At 41.3% G+C, this 24,509-nt stretch overlaps 1 protein-coding gene across 8 annotated transcripts in view; it reads left to right on the plus strand.

The window, feature by feature from the left end:
* The window catches only part of GATAD2B (GATA zinc finger domain containing 2B), a 77,419-nt gene that overhangs the window by 15,938 nt on the left and 36,972 nt on the right, over positions 1-24,509 (plus strand). For 2 of the 8 annotated variants that reach the window (XM_036342311.1, XM_036342307.1), the window contains exons 1-3: positions 5,372-5,531; positions 6,549-6,667; positions 8,594-8,647. The exons of 2 other annotated variants lie outside the window; for them this stretch is intronic. Coding sequence is in view for 3 of the 6 variants with exons in the window: in XM_036342307.1 (XP_036198200.1) it covers positions 8,643-8,647 (5 nt within the window). In the remaining 3 variants the exon portion in view is untranslated. Of the gene's footprint in view, positions 1-5,370; positions 5,532-6,548; positions 6,668-8,593; positions 8,648-11,531; positions 11,574-19,684; positions 19,944-24,509 lie in introns of those variants that run through there. 4 more of the 8 variants (XM_036342310.1, XM_036342309.1, XM_036342308.1 and 1 more) reach the window with 4 other exon arrangements.

Here is a 24,509-nt window from a genome sequence, read left to right on the forward strand (position 1 = left end):
AGAAACATCAATGATGAGAATCATTGATCCAGCTGCCTTCTGCATGTCCCCTACTGGGGATTGAGCCCACAACCTGGGCATGTGCCCTTGACTGGAATCGAACCTGGAACCCTTCAGTCCTCAGGCCAATGCTCTATCCACTGAACCAAACCAGCTAGGGCAGGAAGTCTAACTCTTAAGGTCAAACTTTTGAGTATTGTTCTGTACTTTTATCTGTGTGTGTGTTGCATATATATATATGACACTTGTATATCATTGTTTTAATAGCTGTGTAAGATTTCATTGTATGAATATATGTTAATTTACTTAATCTGTCCCTTAGGAACATTTAGAATGTTCTCAGTTTCTGTGTAAGTGTGTACTGTCATAACCAAGGTTCCAGTGAAACATTTTACATACATCTTTTTGACATAAGAAACGTCCAAATCTGTTGAGAATTTTTATAAAAGTTTATTTGAACCAAAACTGACAATAATTGCCCAGTTAGGGATTCATAATCAGACTAGAGGCGTCTGGTGTACGAATTCGTGCATGGGTGGGGTCTGGCTGGCCCTCCCCTATTGGGCAATCGGGCCAGGCCGGTCAGGGGGAGGGGTTATGGGCGATTGGCCAGCCAGCCCTGCCCCCTGGTCGAACTCCCAGTCAAGGGGACAATTTGCATATTAGCCTTTTATTATATGGGAGGATAATTTTGTGAGGTTACTTTCCATAGACCCTTTTTTCATCCACAGTCTTTACACATTTTACTATACCTGTAGATAAAATTCCTAGAAATATAATTACTGGACCCAACGGCTTGTACTTCTAAAATTTTGTTAGATAGTATTAAATTATCTTCCAACTTTGTACCAATTACATTCATACCAACAGGCTATGAGAGTTTCTAAAACTCAACTTAAATCTGATTGGAAGGAAGTAAGTGTGGACAGTGATGAGAACAATCTTCAAATGTCCTTAGGAACACTCATGTACCTTATCAGCATTTCCTTTCTTTTGCAAATGTCTGGATTTTGATTATTGGCCTGTATCCAGTTGTTGGAAAGAAGAGTAAGCATTTTAAAAGAAAAATTTTCTTCTTGATTGCATTGGTCCCTCAAACCTCTCAATTGTTGACCTAAATGTAAAAGTTTTGATAAATTGATTTCTTGTCACCATAGTCTTTTTAAATCAGGACAACTTCAGGAGTAAGGAGCATATATAGTTTCCAGATGACTGCTTACATAGAAACTCCTTCCTGGAGTTCTTATTGAACTCCCCATAGGCAGAGACAGAGAGCTAATAGCTATATTCACAGAGTCATACTGTTTTCAGGGAATGGGGAGGTTAAGATGAATAAATGTCTTATATGACTTAGATTTTCTTTCTGACTAGTTTTTCTTTGTCGTGGGTCACTTATTTGTATTTCTCTTATCCCATTTCTCTGCTTTCAGGGTAGAAGTGATTTGTTTTATTCAGATTTACATTTTGTTTAGTGAACTTAGAACTTACTAGTAGGCTTTCACCGCCCAGAGTAGAGTCAGAGTGTGTTGTGTAGGGTACCTTTGGTGGTTCTTTCTATCTATCTATCTATCTATCTATCTATCTATCTATCTATATTTAAGCCTTTATTTTTTTAAAAAAATTTATTATTTTTTTCTTTATTGATTAAGGTATTACATATGTGTCCTTATCCCCCCATATATATTCTTTTATCCCATATTTGGGGCCTATTGTCAGGAGTAAAATGAAACAGACTTAGTTTTCATAAACATTCTTAAGGATTCACAGGAAATTGACTAATTCAAGGACATGAGATGTGTTCAAAGTTACCATCTTCTTAGAGATTAAAAGAGCATTTGAGACTGTTTCATTAATTTATTGTTGTCTTGTTTACTTCTTATGTCATTATACTTCCAACAGCAAGCAAAGCTTGTCTTCTGGGCGTGTTAATATCACTTCTTTTAAGTTTTGGATTACTACGATATTTCCTTCTGTTGATAGATTAAAAGATGTAGATCCACTGCTGATCTTTATATTCCTTACTGCTTGAATTTGGTTTTTGGAAATGAAGAGGAAAAGAAACTGGAAACTTCAGTTGTCTTATCATCACTACTGACCTGTTTATAGTTTAAACCTGAGTGAAAGCAACTGCGATTCTAATTTTAAAATGTTGATAGCTTATGATTCTGATATTTGGGGTGAAAGTTAATTCTGGAATTTTCCTTTATCTCTTGGCTTAAGAAGTATCTTTAGCCCTGGCGTGGCTTAGGGGTTAGAGCGTTGGCCCCCACACGAAAGGGTCTCAGGTTTGATTCCCAGTCAGAAGCGCATACGTGGGTTGCAGCTTCCATCCCCAGCCCTGGTAGGGGCAAGTGCGATAGGCGGCCAGTTGATGTGTCTCTCACGCATGGATGTTTCTCTCTCTTCCTCTCTCCTTCCTTCCCTCCCTCCCACTCACTAAAAATCAATGGAAGAAATAACCTCGGGTGAGGATTTACAAAAAAGGGAGTATCTTTTAAATAAGCTTTAATGAAGGGGAAAGGATTTCTACTTAAATTGTTGGCTTTTTTCCCCTTCACATTCTTCATTTTTTGGATAAAATAAGGTTAGGGCCACTTTAAGAGAATTTTTAAAAAATATATTTTTATTGATTTCAGAGAGAAAGGGAGAGGGAGAAATAAAAACATCAGTGATGAGAGAGAATCATTGATCGGCTATTTCCTGCACACCCCATACTGGGGATCGAGCCCACAACCTGGGCAAGTGCCCAGACCAGGAATCCAACTGTGACCTCCTGGTTCAGAGGTTGATGCTCAACCACTGAGCCGCACCAGCAGGGCAATATAATGGGCATGTTTTATTTTATTTATTTATTTTTTAAAAGAGTTTTTGTGTTTTTTTTTAAATATATTTTATTGATTTTTTACAGAGAGGAAGAGAGAGGGATAGAGAGTTAGAAACATCGATGAGAGAGAAACATCGATCAGCTACCTCCTGCACATCTACTGGGGATGTGCCCACAACCCAGGTACATGCCCTTGACCGGAATCGAACCTGGGACCTTTCAGTCCGCAGGCCGACGCTCTATCCACTGAGCCAAACCGGTTTCGGCAAATGGGCATGTTTTAAAGACATAATGCTGGGTCTCCATAGAAGAAATTTTTCTTAAGCAAGTGCTTCAACTTCAGAGCAACATGGTATAATTTTAATTATTTGTAGGAAAATAGTGACTTAAGTATTTCCTTGAGAAGCACTAATCTTTTCCTTGCACTCCATTGGGTAGTCTGAGGCTCTTGGCACCAAAAAGTCAAGTAATCCTATTTGAGGTAGCACTCTCTTTCTTATTCACAGTCTCCCCAGGTTGCATAAGATTATTCTGTTCTCATCATATTAGAAGAAACAGAAGAGGCAAAGTCAGATGATTTGAGTGCTCTTTATCTTATAAAGTGTTCTAAGATATATTGATTTCGTTCTCAAAGCCATAGCCACAGTATTTTTTAATTAACTGGAAGTGCTTGCTTAGCCAGTTTCTCTTTTTAAAAGACCCTTTGAAAAGGTATCTTAGCCTAGTTTGTGTGGCTCAATGGTTGTGGACACATGCACAGGTTGCTTGCTTAATTGATGTTTCTATCCCTTCCTCTGTCTCTAATAAAAAAATCAATAAAACATGTTTTGTTTTGTTTTTTTAAGACATGTTTTTTAAAAGGTGTCTTAATTAAGTTGCCCTAGATATAAAAAGCAATGAAACATAAAATATCTAGTCTAATGACATTTTTTCTCTAAGAAATTTATGGATGTATAAATAGAATACAGGAATATCTTCTAAATTCCTCTATGGCTAATATTTCTAGTAATATTGGGAATTGCTTTCTTGGTCTGAAAATTTTGTTACCCACTCTTAAAGTCCACAAGCCATTCTGTTTATGGTCCCTCCTACTTTTTATTTTTTTCAGATTATTCCCTTTATCTGCCTGCCCTATTTGTTGGAGTAGAGAATTCAGTTCTATTTTATTTTTGTTAATTCTCACCCGAGGATATTTTTCCATTGATTTTTAGAGAGAATAGAAGGGAGAGGGAGAGACATAGAAATATTGATCTGAGAGAGACACATTGATTGGTTGCCTTCTGCAGGTGCCCTGACCTGGGTGGAGGTGGAGCCTGCAAACAAGGTACCCTTGACCAGAATGAAACCATGACCCTTCAGACCACGGGCCCACACTCTAACCATTGAGCCAGATTGGCTAGGGATGTCTTAGAGGTGTTTTTTTAAAGGAGGTTGTCTCTTAACTTTTTTTTTAAAGAGGTAAGAGTTTTGAGTATTTATTTTTTATATATATTTTTATTGATTTCAGAGAGGAAGGGGGAGAGGGAGAAAGAGAGATATCAATGATGAGAGAGAATCATTGATTGGCTGCCTCCTACATGCCCCCTACTGGGGATAGAGCCTGCAGCCCAGGCATGTGCCCTTGACCAGAATGGAACCAGGGACCCTTCAGTCTGCAGGCTGACTATCCAGTGAGCCAAACTAGCTAGGGCTATTGGAGGGGTTTTTGAAGAGCCTTTTTAATCTTCCAAAGTCAAGGTATAAAAGTCTCATTGAACAGGATACATCGACCCTGACCTCAGATGTGATTATCAATCTTAGAAAGCTTTATAGGTAAAAAGGAATGGGAAATTGAAGCTGGATGGCTAAAGGAAGCACCTGAATACTGTCAAGTATCTTGAATTCAAGGGTAAATCATTGTGTTATTCAGAAATATTTAGGGATTTGTCTTTCTGCCCTTCAGATGTCTGAGTTCTGTAATTCTAGCAGCGTTGAGGCAAGGAGTACCATCTCTTTCTTATCAATTTTTGTTTTGTATTTTTAAAAAATATGTTTTATTGATTTCAGAGAGAGGAAGGGAAAGGGAGAGAGAGGAAGGGAAAGGGAGAGAGAGAGAGAGAGCGAGCGCGAGCGAGCACACAATACTGATGAGAGAGAAACATCAATCAGTTGCTTTCTGCATGTCCCCTGCTGGGGTTTAAGCCTGCAACCTGAGCATGTGCCTTGACCTGGAGAATAGAACAGGCAACCCTCCTAGTGCATCGGAGGACGTTCAGTCAACTGAGCCACATTGGCAAGGCTGTTGTATTGTTGGGTAAACTTATTTTTTTTACTGAGGTATAACATACATACAGAAGAAAGTGTTATAAGGGACCTAGATAGTGATATAGAACAGTGGTCGCCAACCTTTTGGACCTCACAGACCACCAATGGTCCACAGACCACCAGTTGGCGACCGCTAATATAGAAGATACCTCCACCCAGAACAGCCGTGGCCCTTTTGAAATGAATAAAACTAAAAAAAAAAAAAGACGGTACCCTTTTATGTAATGATGTTTACTTTGAATTTATATTAGTTCACACAAACACTCCATCCATGCTTTTGTTCCGGCCCTCCGGTCCAGTTTAAGAACCCATTGTGGCCCTCGAGTCAAAAAGTTTGCCCACCCCTGACCCAGAAGGTTTTTTCATGCTCCCTCCTAGTCATTATCCTTCCTCACCTCTAAAGGTAACTACTATTCTCATTTCCTCTGGTAGTATTTGTGTTCTAGGGTTGAAATTGTTGGTGATCATAACCACTGACCTTCTTGTTAGTAAAATCACATTGTTGTTGTTGTTGTTTAATATTGATTCTCAACTGGGAGGATTTGACCCCCAGAGGACATTTGGCTGTGTATAGGGACATTTTTGGTATTCAGTACTGGGCGGATGTGGTGCTACTGGCATCTAGTGTATAAGAAGCCAGAGGCGCTGCTAAGCATTCTACATTGCATAGGACAGCTTCCCGTAACAAAGAATTATCTGGCCCAAAGTGTTAATTGCTAGAACTGAGGTTTAGAAACCTTGTTCCAATAATTAGGGCCTATTTAAGTGATTATGGCAATAAAAGATCAGCTGCCTCTTGAGCCGGCAACAAACCACCAGCAACCTGGGCATGTGCCCCAACTGGGAATGGAACCAGCAACCTCTCAGTGCATGGGACCAACCAACTGAGCCACACTGGCCAAGGCAAAGAGTTTGTATTTATGACTTCAGTTGTATTTGGCTTATATTTTCTTTAACCCAAAGGTGTGGAGTGGAGATTGGCAGGGCAAGCCTAGTGAACTGGGCTCTTGAGTTTTTGACTAGAAATGCTCAAATCATCATGATGTAGTGGAACGAGTATGGCCTTTTCAGTCAAGCCTCTATTATTGTTAACTGAATGAGTGACTTCATTCAAATTTCTTAATTTCACCAAGTTAATATCCATAATATAAAACAGGAAAAGAATCCTGCCTTCCTGGTTTGTTGTGTGGATTAAATAAATATTTAGTGCATTAAATGCTAAGGCTATGTTAGGTTTTTTCTTTTCCTTAAAGAACTTTATATTCTTCAGAGCATTACATCTTGGGTACCATTTACCGAGAAATGTGTTTAAGTTTACACTTTTTCAGTTCACACAGTTAAGTACCTTTGATTTTGGGTGATTATGATTTAGCTGAAAAGAACAAGGTTGCTGGCTACCATAGAGTTCTTAATTTTCCAGGATTCTGAAGAGAAGTGCCTGTTGGTTTGAGAGCATCTCCTCTGGTACCTTTGGACTACTAATCAATTTAATATACAGAAGCAGATACAGTAAAACCTCAATATAATGGACTGATTCGGGTAAGGGGGGGTGTCTGTTAAAGCCGAAAGTCCGTTTTATAATAAAGTAGGTTTTCCAAATATGTATGGTAAAAAGTTGACAAGTTTACCTGTTTATACTTATGTAGACACGTTTATGTGATTAAAATTAAGTATGTATGAAAAGTCTAATTTCACAAGAAAAGTTTATATGTATTACAGTAATTTTTAAATTTATACTGAATAGGTGTAGTAAATGGGTGCATTCACCAGTCACTGCCAGTAAACAAATGCACATGGTTGGGGTGTGGCTTAGCACATGTGGGAAGGTTGGCTGGCCATGGCATGTGCTAAAACTACTGCATGCCCGGGTTCGATTCCGGTCAAGGGCATATGCCTATGTTGCAGGCTCAATGCCCAGTAGGGGGCGTGCCGGAGGCAGCCGATCAATGATTCTTTCTCATCATTGATGTTTCTGTCTCTCTCTCCCTCTCCCTCTCCCTTCCTCTCTGAAATCAATTAAAAAAACACACAAAACTGCTGCAGAGCCTGGCCAGCGTTGCTCAGTGGTTGAGTGTTGACCCATAAACCAGGAAGTCATAATTTGATTCCCAAACAGGGCACGTGCCTGTGTTGTGGGCTCCATCCCCAGTAGAGGGCATGCAGGAGGCAGCCGATAATTGATTCTCATCATTGCTGCTTCTATATCTCCCTTCCTCTCTGAAATCATAAAAGAATATTTTTTTAAAAAACTGCTGCAGAAAGTCACACCATGGGACAACAGAACCAATTATCGATTGAGATGCAGTGTGATGACGTGCTAATCATTCACAGAACATTGTTTACGAGTGGTGACTCTTGGATTTAAATATGTAGACTATAGTTGTAGATAGGTAATATTTTGGTGAAATTACTACAATGTTTTTTCCAACATTTGGCCTACTCACTAAAATTTGTTAATAACAGTGAATTGATAACAAAAAATAAGCTGTTAATTTAATTATAAGCAAATCTTAGTTAAAAGCATTTTAAAAAATTAAGTGTTAATTTGACATACAGGCTGGTATTTTGTCTGTTAAATCCTAAGTTTGTTAAATCGAGGTGCATGAAATTGAGAGTTTACTCTATTGTAGTAAACATAGTGTATGCTTTATCCTATGTAATTATTTGAGAATTAATGCATGCCTAATGGTAATCACTAGTGACAGCATAATTGTATTTAAACCTTTTATATTATCTTAAAGACTGATAAAAATTGACCAGTGTTTAAATGCAGTCAAATGTATTCAGTGGAGTTAAATGGGCATGATCTGTGAATGATTATCTATAATAATGAAAGCACAATATGCTAATTAGACCGGATGTCCTCCCAGACAACTTTCCAGAAGAAGCCAGGGCTGTGAGGGATGCCCAGGTCCCGGGTGCCAGAGGGAAGCCGGTGCCAGCAGCCCGGGGAAGGAGGGCCTACTCTTGCACGAATTTCATGCATTGGGCCTCTAGTTAAAAGATAAACACTCTTCCCTCCCCTGATCAAACATAGAACTAGTGAGCTTCATTTTAAAATTCATAGTTGGTCTCTTGTGGAAATGTTTTGAGTAAGAGGAAAATGGATTATTTTCTTTGCCCCCATATGTTACAGGCATCATTTCCCCCCCATTTATCTCCTAAAATGATAACAGTACCTAGATCTAAAGATCTCTAATGGGCTCCTGTTAAGTACCACTTACTGTGACTGAGGCGGTACATCAACAACTTGCAGCTTACCTTGGTATAGATGTAGCGTTTTCCGTTGTAGTTTGTAAATTATTGAATGCTTTATGCAAGTGGCCAATGCTGTCTATTTCAGATTTAGGTCAGTATTCATTTTCTGAAAATTGAAGTTAGTATTAAATTGCTCAGGAAAGCTTTTATTTACAAATTAATATTTTTGGATAGGATGTTGATTTTTTTTTCCTCTATATTCTATAGATTCTAGAAGCTTTAGTTTTTGGAAAAAGCAAGTGTTTGAGAGATTCTGATGGAGTAAGTACAATTGTGATTTGACTTTCAGAGGCCCAAATGAGGCAGTCATTTGGGTGGTATGTTGATAAGAGAGATCAATTGAAAAGTAAGGAAATCTCCCCTGCCCCCTAGTTATTCCTTGTTACTATTTATATAGAACATATTCCCTCAAACAGACAAAGATTGTAGAGTTAAAGTCTCCAGCCAGTAAATCTCGAAACAATTACCACTGCCTTAGCTCTTTGGTTTGCTTGAATTTCTTCCTCACTAGTTTCAGACCCCTCCTAAGTACTTTTGGGAAAGGAAAATGTCTTATAAAGTGATTGGAGACAGTTGCTCTAAAACAGGAAAAGGAAGGTTGATCAGGAGGCTAGGCTCAGATATGTCTACAATCTTTTTTTTTTTTTTTTTTTATGTATCTATAATCTTTTCATATTTTATTATAAAATCAATGGTAATTATAAAGTCTATATGTCACATGTAATTAATTCAAATATATATATTTTTCTTAAATACAAAGAGTTAAATGCTTAATATTAAATTTCAAATTTTTTTTAAGTCTCAGAAATCACTTTTTAGGTAAAGAATATTAAGATAGTAGGATCCTAGCATTTACTTAACTTAAGAGCATGCAAAATGTTTCTACTGCTATATATTGTGATTATCCTAATTGGATGAAGTCTTTATAGATTGTAAATTGAAATCAGATGTTACTGGGCCCACAGGTCCAGGGGTCCCCAAAGGTGTGGATGGAGTCGGCGAAGAAGGAATGACATGGAGACAGCGTTCAGTTGATCAGCAGCCTAGCCAGGATCTCTAGCCAGGATCTCCAGCCAAGTTCTGGTCTGGATCTCCAGCGAAGTTCTGGTTAGGATCTCCAGCCAGGTTCTGTGTCCATGTTCTCTTGCTAGGTTCTCCAGCCAGGTTCTGTAGCCATGTTCCCTTACTAGGTTCTCCAGCCAGGTTCAGTCACCAGGTTCTAGTCAGTTTCTCTTGCCATGTTCTATCCAGGTTCTGTAGCCAGGTTCTGTCTCTAGGTTCTTCAGCCAGGTTCTCTCGCTAGGTTCTGTCTCTAGGTTCTGTGGCCAGTTTCTGTCCAGGATCTTTTGCCATGTTCTCTCCAGCGAAGTTCTTCTGTCTCTAGGTTCTGTGTAGGTTCTGTCTTCTAAGTTCTGTCTACAATCTTGATCTGTCTATAGAATGACATCTATATATATAAAACCCTAAGCGACGGTTGCGACCTAACGACCGGAACGGCCAGTTGACTGGTTTCTATGAAATGCACTGACCACCAGGGGGCAGATGCTTGACACAGGAGCTGCTGCCTGGTGGTCAGTGTGCTCCCACAGTGGGAGCACCACTTAGCCAGAATCCAGCTCAGGACTGGTATGCAGCTGCCGCAGTGGGAGCCTCTCCCGCCTCCATGGCAGCGCTACCAGACTGCAGAGGAGGCGCAGCAGGGCCGGGATGAGTGGCAGCAGAGCTGCGCCCAGCCCCGGCTGGGGCTCCTCCCTAGATGCCTGCCACTTTGGCACTGCTGCATCCCTTAGGGGGATATCAGACTGCTGGGTTTCAGCCCAGTCAACCTGGCCTGCGGGGATTGGGCCAAAACCCTGCAGTCCGACATCCCCCCGAGGGGTCCGGGATTATGAGAGGGCACAGGCCATGCTGAGGGACCCCACCCGTGCACAAATCCATGCACCGGGCCTCTAGTAAGGATATGTGTGGTAAATGATTACAATGGGTAAGGAATATGAAGAGGAAAAAGGTTCTAGATAGGACACAAAAATAAAATAATTTTGTAACCATATCATGGCTGGGCCTAAGCCATTTAAAATTTATTCTTATTTTTAAGTTGCTGTAAATACATACATAAGAAGGACCTAAGCCATTTTTTAAAAAATATATTTTATTGATTTTTTTATAGAGAGGAAGGGAGAGGGATAGAGAGTTAGAAACATTGATGAGAGAGAAACATCAATTCAGCTGCCTTCTGCACACTCCCTACTGGGGATGTGCCCGCAACCAAGGTATATGCCCTTGACCAGAATTGAACCTGGGACCCTTCAGTCCATAGGCCGACACTCTATCCACTGAGCCAAACCAGTTAGGGCTATAGTGTGCATATACTGTCATGACTACTTTTCTGTGAAAGCTTGCTTTAATTTGTATTAGATATGGATTCAACTGCCCTAAGCTGTGTGTGGGACAACTACAGGAAAAAATCTTTAATGAACACATCTACTATCATACCTGGTGTCTGCTCTCTAGCACTAGCAATAAAGGATAAAGAAAGAGAGCTTGGTTGGCAATATGTCTTTTTTTTAATTATTATTTGAGGTATGTTTTGGTATTGATGCAGTCATTTCCTGTCTTGGATGTTGGCTTTGGAAACTAAACAGTTAAAGCATCATGATTTGAGAGGAAACTAGCTCCCACGAATGAAGGCAAAGTTTGGCACTAGGCCAGAATAATTGGGGGCGGGGGTGGGAGGGAGTTAGGGTGGGGAGACTGATTTTTTTTTTGTGTATCACAAATGACTTTAAAAAATTAAGAGATAATTCTATGTCCTGAGGTTATAAACCGGCTACAACTGGTTTTTCTCCCCCCCCTCCCCTGCCCCCGCTAGGCATCATGGGTAAAAGTAAGCATCCCCTTGTTTCTTTTGTTTAATATAACAGTACGCCATGTGATTGGCAGGGCAGTGCCCGCTTGGAGAGACTGGGTTTGTGCAGGTCTCTCGAGGGGGCTGGCACGTATGGGGCCACTCTGTGCCGTATGATAGAAAATATAAAGGGAACCTTCCCTCTCTACCCCCTCTAAAAAATACCAAAACCAAAACCCAATCCCATCTCTTATTCCTCTTTTCCTCCTTTTTCTGTATCCCCCCTTTTCTTGTCTCCAGCTTTCCTGGCAGCTAGAGGAGGGAGCAGAAAAATGTATACCTGTAAGTACTTTTAACTGTCTTGCTCCCCCTCCCCCTTTTTTTTCTAAAAGCAAAAACTCAAAATTGTTCTAAATTTCTCACAGCCTTTTCCTATGTGTAGAGATGATATGCCGAGGTTTCTGATGAGAGTGAAGTAATACATACTTTTGCTTTTTAAAATTTGTTGAGGAGTAATTGTTTCTCATAAAAAGCTTTCGGTTTGGATCCTCAACCCTTGTGCTTCATCCTTTTGCTATAATGGTCTCTGGCTTCTAGTTTTCTTTGAGCTAAAGCTGTAAGAGGAATATTATGCTAAGGTTTTCTTTTTTTAAAAAAATTTTTCTTTTGTCTGTAGCAATGATGGTTCTAGTTCCCCCTTACCCTCACTACCCACCCCCTCCCTTTTCCATGTCAGCTCCAACCCTGCTCTGTGAATGGAATCAACCAGCTGACTGAGTGCTGGCATCATGCCAGTGGCTGCAAAGCAATGAGAATATGTGCACTCCTGTGTGTATGTGTATACAGAACACAAAGGGAAAGGCCTGCAGTCTAGGAAATCACAGGCTATTATATAAGGAAGTCTGCGTCATCTCTGCTTACTTGGGCTGATGGACAAGGAAAAGGGGAAGGCTTATTAGGGCAAGAAAAAGATCCTTTTGACACACACATACATACACACACTTTTTTACTTGCTGTCTTTAAAAAAAAAAAATTTGTGTTGTAGCAATATGTGAAAGAGAGCTTTTCTGTTCCAGTGGTAGTGACCATGTTCCTAGTGGAAGTAGTAACTCTTGGGAGGTGAAGCAGTTTGTTTTCTATCTCTTCTTCCTGCCCCCATTTAGAGGTATGTTTATTTGAAGAAGAGGGGTGACTAGAAGAGAAATGCCTCCTGGATTTAACAGCTGTAATTTGTTAAGATATTTTTATTTCTCTCCAAATTTTTTTTTTTAATATATTTTATTGATTTTCTTACAGAGAGGAAGGGAGAGGGATAGAGAGTCAGAAACATCAGTGAGAGAGAAACATCGAACAGCTGCCTCCTGCACAGCCCCCACTGGGGATGTGCCCGCAACCAAGGCACATGCCCTATGACTGGAATCGAACCTGGGACCTTTCAGTCCGCAGGCCGACGCTCCATCCACTGAGCCAAACCGGTTAGGCTCCAAACTGTTTTTAATCATTCAGGGTTGCCAAGGGTACAAGGGTGGGTGGGCAACAGGATGCTCTTAAGGAGAAACAAAAGCCAAATAATAGAGAAAAAAATATCTATTAGCTACTTCTTTAAGTTTTCCCCTTTTTCTCTTTTCTTTCTTTAAAAAAAAAGTATTGATTGGTTTTGAGAGAGAGACAGAGAGAGAGAAAGAGAGAAATCGATCTTCTGTCCCACTTAGCATTCATTGGCTGATTCTCATATGTGCCCTGATCAGGATCAAACCCACACCTTGGTTGTATCAGGACAGTGCTGCAACCAACCGACCAACTGAGTTATTTGGTCAGGGCTTCTTGTTTATTTCTTTTTTTTTTTCCTTTCCTTTTTAAATGAATTTTTTGAGGTTACATTGGTTAATAAAATTATATAGGTTTAAGGTGTACAGTTCTATAATACATCATTTGTATATTGTGTGTTCACCACCACAAGTCATGTCTCTTTTCATCACCATTTATCCCCCCCTTTGCCCTCACCTGCCTTCCCCACCCCTTCCCTTATTTCTTTTATTTCTTGTTGTTCTATTTAGAATATTATAAAAGTGCCATAATCCCCCCTCTCCACCATCTGTTGCAAAGTTACAGTTGTACAAAAGAAAAGAAGGAAAAAGAGAGATTTAAGCTTCCAGATATTGCAGGTGACACAATTTTGGGATTCAGTTGGAAAAATGTATCTCTTATTGGTTATTAGAAATCTAATATTCATTCAGAAATTATATTTCAGCTTACCATCAATTTACCATGGTGCCCTTTTTCTTAATTTCTCTATGTGCTTCCTAGGTGTGGTACATAAATGAAGTAACTCTTGTGTTAGGTGGAAATGTGAAATAAAGTATATTAATGAATAACAGAGAGTCATACTGTAACAGTTGTTTTATGAGAGTTTATTTTTGCCCCTGTCTGACCATTCAGAATAATGCAATAATTAGGTATGGAGAGCTTAGCATGGGAGGGAACTTTTGAACTAGTTTATCTTATAATAAGGTTTGTCAGGTTGTAGTCTGGAGGTAGCGCCTTAATTTGATGTTTTGGTTATGAATTTTTGTTCTAGCTACATTTTCACAAGCAACAATCTTTGAATAGATATATATTTTTCAGTTTTGGTGCAAGTGTTAGGAGGTACTTAATGATGTTATGCTTTTTTTATGGGTTGGCAGATGGATTTACCAGAGTGGCTGGATTGCTTATTCCCTAGACTGCCCCAGATATTTCCCCACCCTGAGTAGCTGGAGCCTACTCTTTCAAGTTTCCTTTATCAATGAATTAAGGGAGATCATTTTGCAGTCAGATGAATACTAAAAGACCAAACTGCAACAGTCCCATATACCTGAAACCTAGAAGGCTAGAAGATACAGTCAGAGTTGTGAGATTCGCTAATTCTTAGAAGTAATAATTACCTTTTTGAATTGATATTGTTTTCTTATACTATTATTTGGTAATGCCATGGGCGCCATTTTACATGTGTTATATGTGTGGTATTGTCATATCTTACCTTTTATACTGGTTTACATTGACTATAAAGGGAAGGGAAGATGTAAGGATTATTTCATTCCTTACCATCTTCTCTTTTTTTAAATATATTTTTGTTGATTTCAGAGAGGAAGGGAGAGAGAAACATCAGTGATGAGAGAATCATTGATTGGCTGCCTCCCACACTCCTCCTACTGGGAATCGAGCCCCCAGACCAGGGATGTGCCCTTGACCGGAATGGAATCTGGGACTCTTCATTTCATAGGCCAATGCTCTATCCACTGAGCCAAACCAGCTAGGGCACCATTCTCTCTTAATTTAAGATTCTGTCTGTATGATGCTTGCTTATTGGACTGATAGGTTTCTTTTTTTTTTTTTTTAAATATATTTTATTGATTTTTTACAGAGAGGAAGGGAGAGAGATAGATAGTCAGAAACATCGATGAGAGAGAAACATCGATCAGCTGCCTCCTGCACACCCCCCCACTGGGGATGTGCCCGCAACCAAGGTACATGCCCTCGACCGGAATCGAACCCGGGACCTTGCAGTCCGCAGGCCGACGCTCTATACACTGAGCCAAACTGGTTTCGGCTAAAAATATTTTTTATTGATTTTTTTTACAGAGAGAAAGGGAGAGGGATAGAGAGTTAGAAACATCGATGAGCGAGAAACATCCATCAGCTGCCTCCTGCACACCCCCTACTGGGGATGTGCCCGCAGCCAAGGTACGTGCCCTTGACTGGAATCGAACCCGGGACCCTTCAGTCCGCAGGCTGACACTCTATCCACTGAGCCAAACCGGTTAGGGCTTAAAGCCCTTTCTAAGGGCTTAAATGAGATAGTGCCTTTGTAGAGCATTTTAGCACAGTGCCTAGCAAATAATAAGAGCTCACTGAATGTTAGTTATTAGTAATATTCCTTGCTATTGGGTTTGTTTACTACTGTTTTCACTGTTTGTATTAGTTTCTTTTAACCAATCTGTGGCTACCTCCTTATTTTACTGTGGGCAGATCTTTTGAGTTAGATTTGATTGATTGACGTATAAGTTGAAAGTCTGGAATCAGCAAACTACAGCCACTGCCTGTTTCTGTAAAGTTTTATTGGAACATAGCCACACTCATTTGCTCATAACAGCAGAGTTTAGTAGTTGGCCCACAAAGTCTGAAATATTTACTGTGTGGTTCTTTATAGAAAAGTTTTCCAGACCCCTGGTGTAGATCAAGAGTCTTCTTTTTTTTTTTTTTTCTAGAAGAGTGAGCCAGGAAGAAATTCTAGAAATCAAAAGGGAAGTAATTAAAATAGACATTTAAATGGACCAGAAGGAATTAATCATTTCAGATTTGTAGGAATGGAATTGTGTAGCTTTGGGAATAGTAAGAAGAGGGCCCATTATAGCTGATAACAGTTGAGGGAAAGTATTTACGATTTGGAGTTGGTTAGGCAATAATAATGCTTATGTAGTCTCTTAGGAACATTTCATAGTAGTGGGTATTAAAGGGAAATATAAAGAAAGAAGGTTTGCTACCAAGTAGTTTGCATTAAACCTGGAAAATAATATTAATTGGTGGGTTACCTATTAAACAAGTATATTAGAGTATGGAAGCAGTTTCCCATGTGGTCTGTGACTCCTGGGGATTCCCCTAGATCAGGGGTGGGCAAACTTTTTGACTCGAGGGCCACAATGGGTTCTTAAACTGGACCGAGGGCCGGAACAAAAGCATGGATGGAGTATTTGTGTGAACTAATATAAATTCAAAGTAAACATCATTACATAAAAGGGTACGGTCTTTTTTTTTTTTTTTTTTAGTTTTATTCATTTCAAACGGGCCGAATCCGGCCCGTGGGCCGTAGTTTGCCCACGGCTGCCCTAGATCCTTTCAGAGAGTCCTGCGATCAAAACTATTTCATAATAATACAAAAGCATTTTTGCCTTTTTTCACTGTGTTGACATTTGCGCTGATGATCTAAAATCAATAGTGAGTAAAACTGCTGGTGCCTTAGCATGAATCAAAACAGTAGCACCAAACTATACAAGTAGTCATTGTATTCTTCATTGCCATACATTTAAACTTCAGGAAAAAAAATGATCTAGTTTCACTAAGGATGTTCTTTATGAAGCAGTAAGAATGAATTTTATATAATTTTGACCTTTCAGAACATGGCTTTTGAATATTTTGTGTGATAAAATGGGAAATACTCATTATGTACTTCAGCTATATATTGAAACACAATGGTGTCTCAAGGAAAAGTACTGATTGAATTACAAGCTAACTAGCTGCTTTCTTCATAGAACGCTGTTTTTACTTGAAAGACTAATCTGTGAACTATGGTCTTTAGATTTGGGTATTTGGCAGACATATTCTTGAAAATTTTTAAGGAAAACAACTATTTGTGCCCAGTAATAAAACTTAAATAAAATTAAACCATGAGTTTGACAGCTTCTCAGAACTAACTTTCCCAGTGTGATTAATGGTGATGTTAACAAATGTAATTAAAAAAAAATCTTCATTGTTGAGAGTATTACAGATGTCCTCCCCATCCTAGGCTTTCACCACCCTATTGTCTGTGTCAATAGGTAATGCATATATGCAATAAGATATTTTGTTAATATCTCTCTGCCCCTTACTCTGTAACCTCCCCTCTGAGATTCATCAGTCTGTTTCATGTTTCCATGCCTCTGGTTCTATTTTATTCATCAGTTTATTTTGTTCATTAGATTTCTTGTTCATTTATTTTGATTTTTAGATACAATAATTGATATATATATATATATATATATATATATATATATATATATATATATATATACTTATTACCATTTTATTGTTAATATTTTTATCTCTTTCTCTTCCTCTTCTTAAAGAATATCCTTCAACATTTCATGTAATACTGGTTTAGTGGTGATGAACTCCTTTAGCTTTTTCTTGTCTGTGAAGCTCTTAATCTGACCTTCAATTCTAAATGATAGCTTTGCTGGGTAATCTTGGTTGTAGGTCCTTGCTACTCATCACTTTGAATATTTTTTGCTACTCCCTTCTGGCCTGCAAAGTTTCTGTTGAGAAATCAGCTTATTGTCGTGTGGGCACTCCCTTGGTGTAGTTACCTTGTAGGTAACTAACTGTTTTTCTCTTGCTGCTTTTAAAATTCTCTTTGTCTTTAACCCTTGGCATTTAAAAAAATTATATATTTCTATTGATTTCAGAGAGGAAGGGGGAGGGAGAGAGAGAAACATCAGTGATTAGATAGAGTTATCTATCGGCTGCCTCCTGCACGCCCCCTTCTGGGGATCAAGCTCGCAACCCGGGCATGTGCCCTTGGCCGGAATTGAATCCAGGACCCTTCAGTCTGCAGGCTGACGCTCTATCCACTGAGTCAAATTGGCTAGGGCTAACCTTTGGCATTTTAATTATGATGTGTCTTGGTGTGGGCCTCTTTGGGTTCCTCTTGTTTGGGACTCTCTGCACATTCTGGACTGTAAGTCTATTTCTTTCACCAAGTAAGAGAAGTTTTCTGTCATTATTTCTTTTTGTTGTTGTTAATCCTCATCCGAGGATATTTTTCCATTGATTTTTAGGGAGAGTGGAAAAGAGGGAAAGACAGAGAGAAACATTGATATGAGAGAAACACATTGATTGGTTGTCGCCTGCTAGAGCCCTGACCAGGGCCCAGGCCAGGGAGGAGCCTGCAACCGAGGTATGTGTCCTTGACCGGAATCGAACCCGGAACCTTTGGTTTGCAGGCTGATGCTCTTTCCACCGAGCCAAACTGGCTAGGGCTGTCATTATTTATCTTGCTCTTTTTCTCCTTCTGGCACCGCCATAATGCGAATGTTGGTACACTTGTTGTCCCAGAGGCTCTTAACACTATCTTCATATTTTTGGATGCTCCCCCCCCCCCCTCTGATTGGGTGTTTTTTGATTCCTCATATTCCAAATCGTTGATTTGATTCTCAGAATCCTCTATTCTACTGTTGACTTCCTGTAAAATTATTTCAGTTAATGTATGCTTAATTTCTGACTGGTCCTTTAACATGTTTTTGATGTTCTCACTAAGATCCTTGCAAGTCTCACTAAGTCCCTTGGAGCTCTCATTAAGATCCTTGAGTTAACCTTATAACCATTTTTTTTGAACTCTGTGTCTGGTAGTTTGCTTGCATCCATTTCATTTAGATTTTCCTCTGGAGATTTTGTCTGATCTTTCATTTGTGATGTGTTTCTTTGTCTCCCCATTTTGGCTGCTTCCCTGTGTTGTTTCTATGTATTAAGTAAGTAGAGCTGCAATGTCTCCTAGAATTCGTAGAGTAACCTTGTGTATTAGGTGTCCTGTAGGGCCCAGTGGCTCAGCCTCCCCAGTTACTTGAGCTGGGCACTACAGGTGTGATCCTGTGAGGGCTCGTGTGCACAGTCTTGTTGTTAAGCCTTGATTGCTGTTGGTGTCACTGGGAGGAATTGACCTCCAGGCCAATTGGCTCTGAAGACCAGCTGCACCTATACCCCTATGGAGCAGGACTTACTTCAGTGGGGCTTTGGTGTTCACTGAGTCTGCTCCTTGAATATGTTGCTTGTGCATATGTAGAGTTGTAATATGGCATGGTCTGAAGCTGTCCGCCAAGTTCACTGGCTCTGGGGCCTCCTGGGAGGTGCAAAGTCAGCCACTGTCTGGGGCCAAGTGATCTGCAGATGGTTGCTATTTGTATTGGGCTTGGAAGTGCCCAGACAAGGCCAAGTTGTGAAGCAAGGCAGGCTGGTGCTAGTGCTGGGTCTTGGGCCTCTTATTGATAGGTATAAGGCAAGCTGATGCCAGCTGCTGCTTGTTTAAGAGATTTTAGGAAAGCCTGAAGCCTGAGCCAGGACAGGCTATTCATTTGGAAAAGCTGCTGCAAACAGCTTGGGGCTGCAAGTTGGGTGGGGTGGGGTCTCAGGGAATCACCAGGATGGAGTGAATAATGTGAGCCCTGCTGAAGGAAACTCAGATATGGCTGCCAGTCAGCTCTGGGACTGGGGAGGTCCCAACATAGGAACAATGACCCCTGTGAGCACCTCCATCTGGGAGAAAGCCACCACCAAGTTCCTGTCCCATGCCAGACAATCCAGTTCCTCCCGGTATGTCTCTGGTTCCCCCCAATGCTGCCACCTAACACTGGAACTCCGAGGGATCGAATCTGAGTAAGTCCCTGTGCCAGCCCTTTAAGAGGGACTGCCTGGGTCTCCAGCAGCTTCTGGGCCACTCAACCACAATCCCTGCTGGTTTTTACAGCCTTAAGTTATGGGACTTTCTCTTCCCAGCTCTGGAACCCTGGGCTAGGGGTCTGGTGTGGGTCTGGGACCCCTTGCTTCTCAACGGAGGCCTCTGCAGTGGAGATATCCCTTCCAATTAAAAACATGCCACACGTGTGTGTCCAACCAGCCCCTTCCATGCCCCCGCTCCTCCTACCAGTCTAAATGTGCTTTCTTCTTTACTTTTGTATTTGCAGGACTTCCATTCAGCCAGATTTCATGTGGTTCTGAATGATGGCGGTTCTGTATTTTAGTTGTAATTTTGATGTGGTTGTGGAAGGCCGCAAGTACCAGCATTTACCTACACCGCCATCTTGCACAAGTGTGACTTTTAAAACTATTGTATAATGAAATATGTCAACATTGAAATCTACATGACTTAGTGGACCAGAATTTTTCAGATGACCAATGCTTGAGATGTAACAAAATAATTTTTAGGTAAAAGATCCATTCAAAGTGTAAGATAGGCCAATGTATTTTAATAATTATAATAATTATAAGGTATCAGGTTTCACATTGCAACAAACATTTAGAAACTACTGTGTTGGGTGTTTTTTTTAAATGAGGTAAAATTCGTATAACATATAATTAAACATTTTAAGTTGTGCAATCCAGTGGCATTTAGTATGTTTCACAGTGTTGTGCAACCATCATCTAAATCAAATTCCAAAATATTTTCATCACCCCAAAAGGGAACTTGTACACATTAAGCAGTCATTCCCCATTTCTCCATTTCCCAGCACTTGGCAACTACTAACTAAGCTGTTTTTGGTCTTGATGGATTTATCTATCCTGGATAGTTTATCCTGTATAATAAGAGGGCAATATGCAAATAGACCATACTGCAGAACTGAACAACCAATCAAAGCGTAATATGCTAATGATATGCTAAGGCTGCTCAACAGCTCACTATGACGTACACTGACCACCAGGGAGCAGGTGCTCCGACCGGTAGGTTAGCTTGCTAGTGGGGTCAGGCCAGTCAGGACTGAGCGAGATGGACCCGACACGACCTGGAGCCCTCCCCTGGTCCCTCCCCAGCCTTGATTGTGCACTGGTGGGCTCCCTCAGCCTGGCCTGCACCCTTTCGCAATCTGGGACCCCTTGGGGGATGTCAGAGAACTGGTTTCAGCCTGATCCCGCAGGCCATTCCCCTTGGGAGGGTGCCAGAGGCAGGGCTTATGGCTGGTGAGTGCTGCTGTGATCCTCTCCCGATTGGGACTGGTTGGGCACAAGCCCACAGCAGGCACAGTGGGGCCAGGATGAGCAGGAGCGGCAGGTAGGAGGTTGGACTGTGGTTTTGGCCCGATCCCTGCAGGCCACTCAGAGGGATCCCACCTGTGCACATATTTGTGCACCGGGCCTCTAGTCCTCCTATCTAATAATAGAGAAACATGGTAATTAACCATAACTTCACTACCCTTCCCATTGGCTAATCAGCGAGATATGCAAATTAACTGCCAACCAAGATGGTGGCCGGCAGCCAGGCAGCTGAAGTGAACAGGAGGCTTGCTTGCTCCAGTGATGGAGGACGCCAAGGTTCCCCGCCTGCTACTGCCAGCCTCTGAGCTTCAGTCTAAGAAACAATGTTGCAATTATAGAAGGTAAATAAAAAACCCCAGAAACCTGCTTTCAGCCGTCAGAGCTGGAGTGAGCAGAACCGCAACAGTGTTACAATTATAGAACCCAAACAAACCCAGATACCTGCTTTCAGCAGCCGAGGTCTCAGAGCTGGAGCTGAGCCTCAGAGCTAAAGCCGGCTCTCAGCTCCAGTGACAGCCATAGAAGGTAAATAAATCCCAGAATAAAAACAAAAAGAAAAAAAGGAGAGGTTGGGAGCTTCAGTCACCCGCCAGCCTGAAAATGGCCCTCAGCCCCTCACCCAGACTGGCCAGGCACGCCAGTGGGGACGCCCACCCTGAAGGGGGTGTGACCAGCTGCAAACAGCCATCATCCCCTCATCCAGGCTGGCCAGGCACCCAAGCAGGACCCCCACCCTGATCCGGGACACCCTTCAGGGAAAACCAGCTGGCTCCCACCTGTGCACCAGGCCTCTATCCTATATAGTAAAAGGGTAATATGCAAACTGACCCTAACAGCAGAAGGACTGGGAATGACTGGTCACTATGACACACACTGACCACCAGGGGGCAGACGCTCAATGCAGGACTGCCCCCTGGTGGTCAGGGTGCTCACACATGGGAGGAGCTCTGTTCAGCCACAAGCCAGGCTGATGGCTGCCAGTACAGTGGTGGTGGTGGGAGCCTCTCCTGCCTCCTCAGCAGCGCTAAGGATGTCCGACTGCAGCTTAGGTTTGCTCCCTGCTGGCAAGTGGGCATCCCCCAAGGGCTGCTGGGCTGCCAGAGGGATGTCTGATTGCCATCTTAGGCCCAATCCCCCGGGGAGCAGGCCTAAGCCAGCAGGTGGTCATCCCCTGAGGGGTCCCAGACTGCGAGAGGGCACAGGCCTGGCTGAGGGGCCCCCCTTCCCCCCTGAGTGCACAAATTTTTGTGCACCGGGCCTCTAGTATAAATATAATTATAGAAGTGTGACCTTTTGTATCTGGCTACTTTCACTTAGCATAATGTTTTTGAGATTCATCCCCGTTGGAGCATGTATCAGTACTTTACTCCTTTTTTTGCCTGAGTAATATTCTACTGTAGGAATACAGCAGTCCTCAAATAACGTTGTGTCATTATTACATTGACAAGAAAAAGAAGGAAAAAAAAGATTTCTGGCCATGGCCACTGTGTGGAGTTTGCATGTTCTCCCTGTGTCTGCATGCATTTTCTCTGGGCATTCTGGTTTCCTTCCACACCCCAAATAAGTGCATGTTAGGTTAATTGGTGTATCTAAATTATCTCGGTCTGAGTATGGGTGTGAATACTTGCTACAATGGAAGGGCATTCTGTCCAGGGTGGTTGGCTCCCTCTTGTGCCCTGAGCTGCAGGAATAAGCTCTGGCCACTCTCAATCCCGAACTGGAATAAGCAGGTTGGAAAATAATTATCTTACTCATTTTTATTAATCTTTAAAAAATATGGATAGCTTATTTATCTCAGTGTTAATATTAGGTCTTAATTTAGAAGTTTGGTAATGTTTTGTGACCAAAGGTATGCTGTAGAAACTTAAGTTTATCAATTAGCCTATGGCAAAATTGGTTTCATTATAAAATTGCAGTTTCCTGCTCTGGCTGAGTAGATCAGTTGGTTGGAGTGCCATTCCAGTATGCCAAGGTTGTGGGTTTGATTCCTGGTCAGGGCACATTACAAGAACCAACCAATGAATGCATAAATAAATGGAACAACGAATCGAAGTTTCTCTCTCTCCCTTCCTCTCTCTCTCTAAAATCAATAAAAAACATTTTTTTAAAGTTGCAGTTTCCAAGAACTTACTGATGTTGTTAAGTGAGGACTTACTGTATATCACATTTTGCTTATCCATTCATCAGTTGATGGACATTTGGGTTTCTACCTTTTTGGCTATTGTGAATAATGCTACCAGGAACATTTTTGTACAAGTTTTTGTTTGAATACCTGTTTTCAATTCTTTTGGGTATTTATCTATGAATGGAATTCCTGGGTCATATGATAATTCTCTGTTTTTGATTCGAACTTTTTAAGGAACCACCAAACCATTTTCCAAAGCAACTGTACCATTTTACACTCCCACTAGCAATATACTAGGGTTCTACTCTTTCCACAGTCTTGCCATTTTCTTTTTGATAATAGCCATCCTAGTGGGTGTGAATTGCTATCTTATTGTGTGTGTTGTTTTTTTAATATATATTTTTATTGATTTCTAGAGGAAGGGAGAGAGGGTTCATAGGTTGATGCTCAACCACTGAGCCACTCTGGCCAGGCCATTGTGGTTTTGATTTGCAGTTCTCTGATGACTAATGACATTGAGTATTTTTCATGTATTTATTGGTCATTAGTATATTGTCTTTGTTTTTAAATATTTGTATTGATTTCAGAGAGGAAGGGAGAGGTAGAGAGAGATAGAAACATTAATGATGGGAAAGAATTATTGATCTTCTGCTTCCTGCACACACCTACTCAGGATCAAGCCTGCAATCCGGGCATGTGCCCTAACCAAGAATCGAACTGTGACCTCCTGGTTCATAGGTCGACACTCCACCACTGAACAACACCAGCTGGGCCTTTTTTTTGTTTTTAAAAATATGTTTTTATTGATTTTAGACAGAGAGGAAGGGAGAGGGAGAGAGAAACATTAATGATCAGCTGCCTCCTGAGCCGGCAACCCAGGCATGTGCCCTGATTGGAAATCAAACTGGCGACCTTTTTTTTAAAAAAAATATATTTTATTGATTTTTTTACAGAGAGGAAGGGAGAGGAATAGAGAGTTAGAAACATCGATGAGAGAGAAACATCTATCAGCTGCCTCCTGCACACCCCCTATTGGGGATGTGCCCACAACCAAGGTACATGCCCTTGACTGGAATTGAACATGGGACCTTTCAATCCACAGGCCGACGCTGTATCCACTGAGCCAAACCGGTTAGGGCAAACCGGTGACCTTTTGTTGTATTGGATGACACTCAACCAGCTGATCCGCACCAGCCAGGGCTGCCAGATTTATTTCTAACCTCTGGTTCATAATCTTGCCAGCGATAATCTATATATATATAAAAGCCTAAGAGACTGTTCGTCCGGTAGCTATGACGCGCACTCACCACCAAGGGCCAGACGCTGAACACACAGGCATGGAAACATGGAACAGACTGATGGATCTCAGAGGGAAGGGGTGGGGAGGGCGGGAAGAGATTAACCAAAGATCTTATATGCATACTAGAGGCCCGGTGCACAGGTTTGTGCACTAGCGGAGTCCCTCGTGGGGATCGGGCTGAAACTGGCAGTCTGACATCCCCTGAGGGGTCCTAGAATGTGAGAGGGCGTAGGCCAGGCCAAGGGATGCCACCGATGCACGAATCTGTGCACCGGGTCTCTAGTGTAATAAGCATTTACTTTAGGATCTGATATGT

Source organism: Myotis myotis, unplaced genomic scaffold, assembly GCF_014108235.1.
Source record: "Myotis myotis isolate mMyoMyo1 unplaced genomic scaffold, mMyoMyo1.p scaffold_m19_p_18, whole genome shotgun sequence".
NCBI classification, from domain to species: domain Eukaryota; kingdom Metazoa; phylum Chordata; class Mammalia; order Chiroptera; family Vespertilionidae; genus Myotis; species Myotis myotis.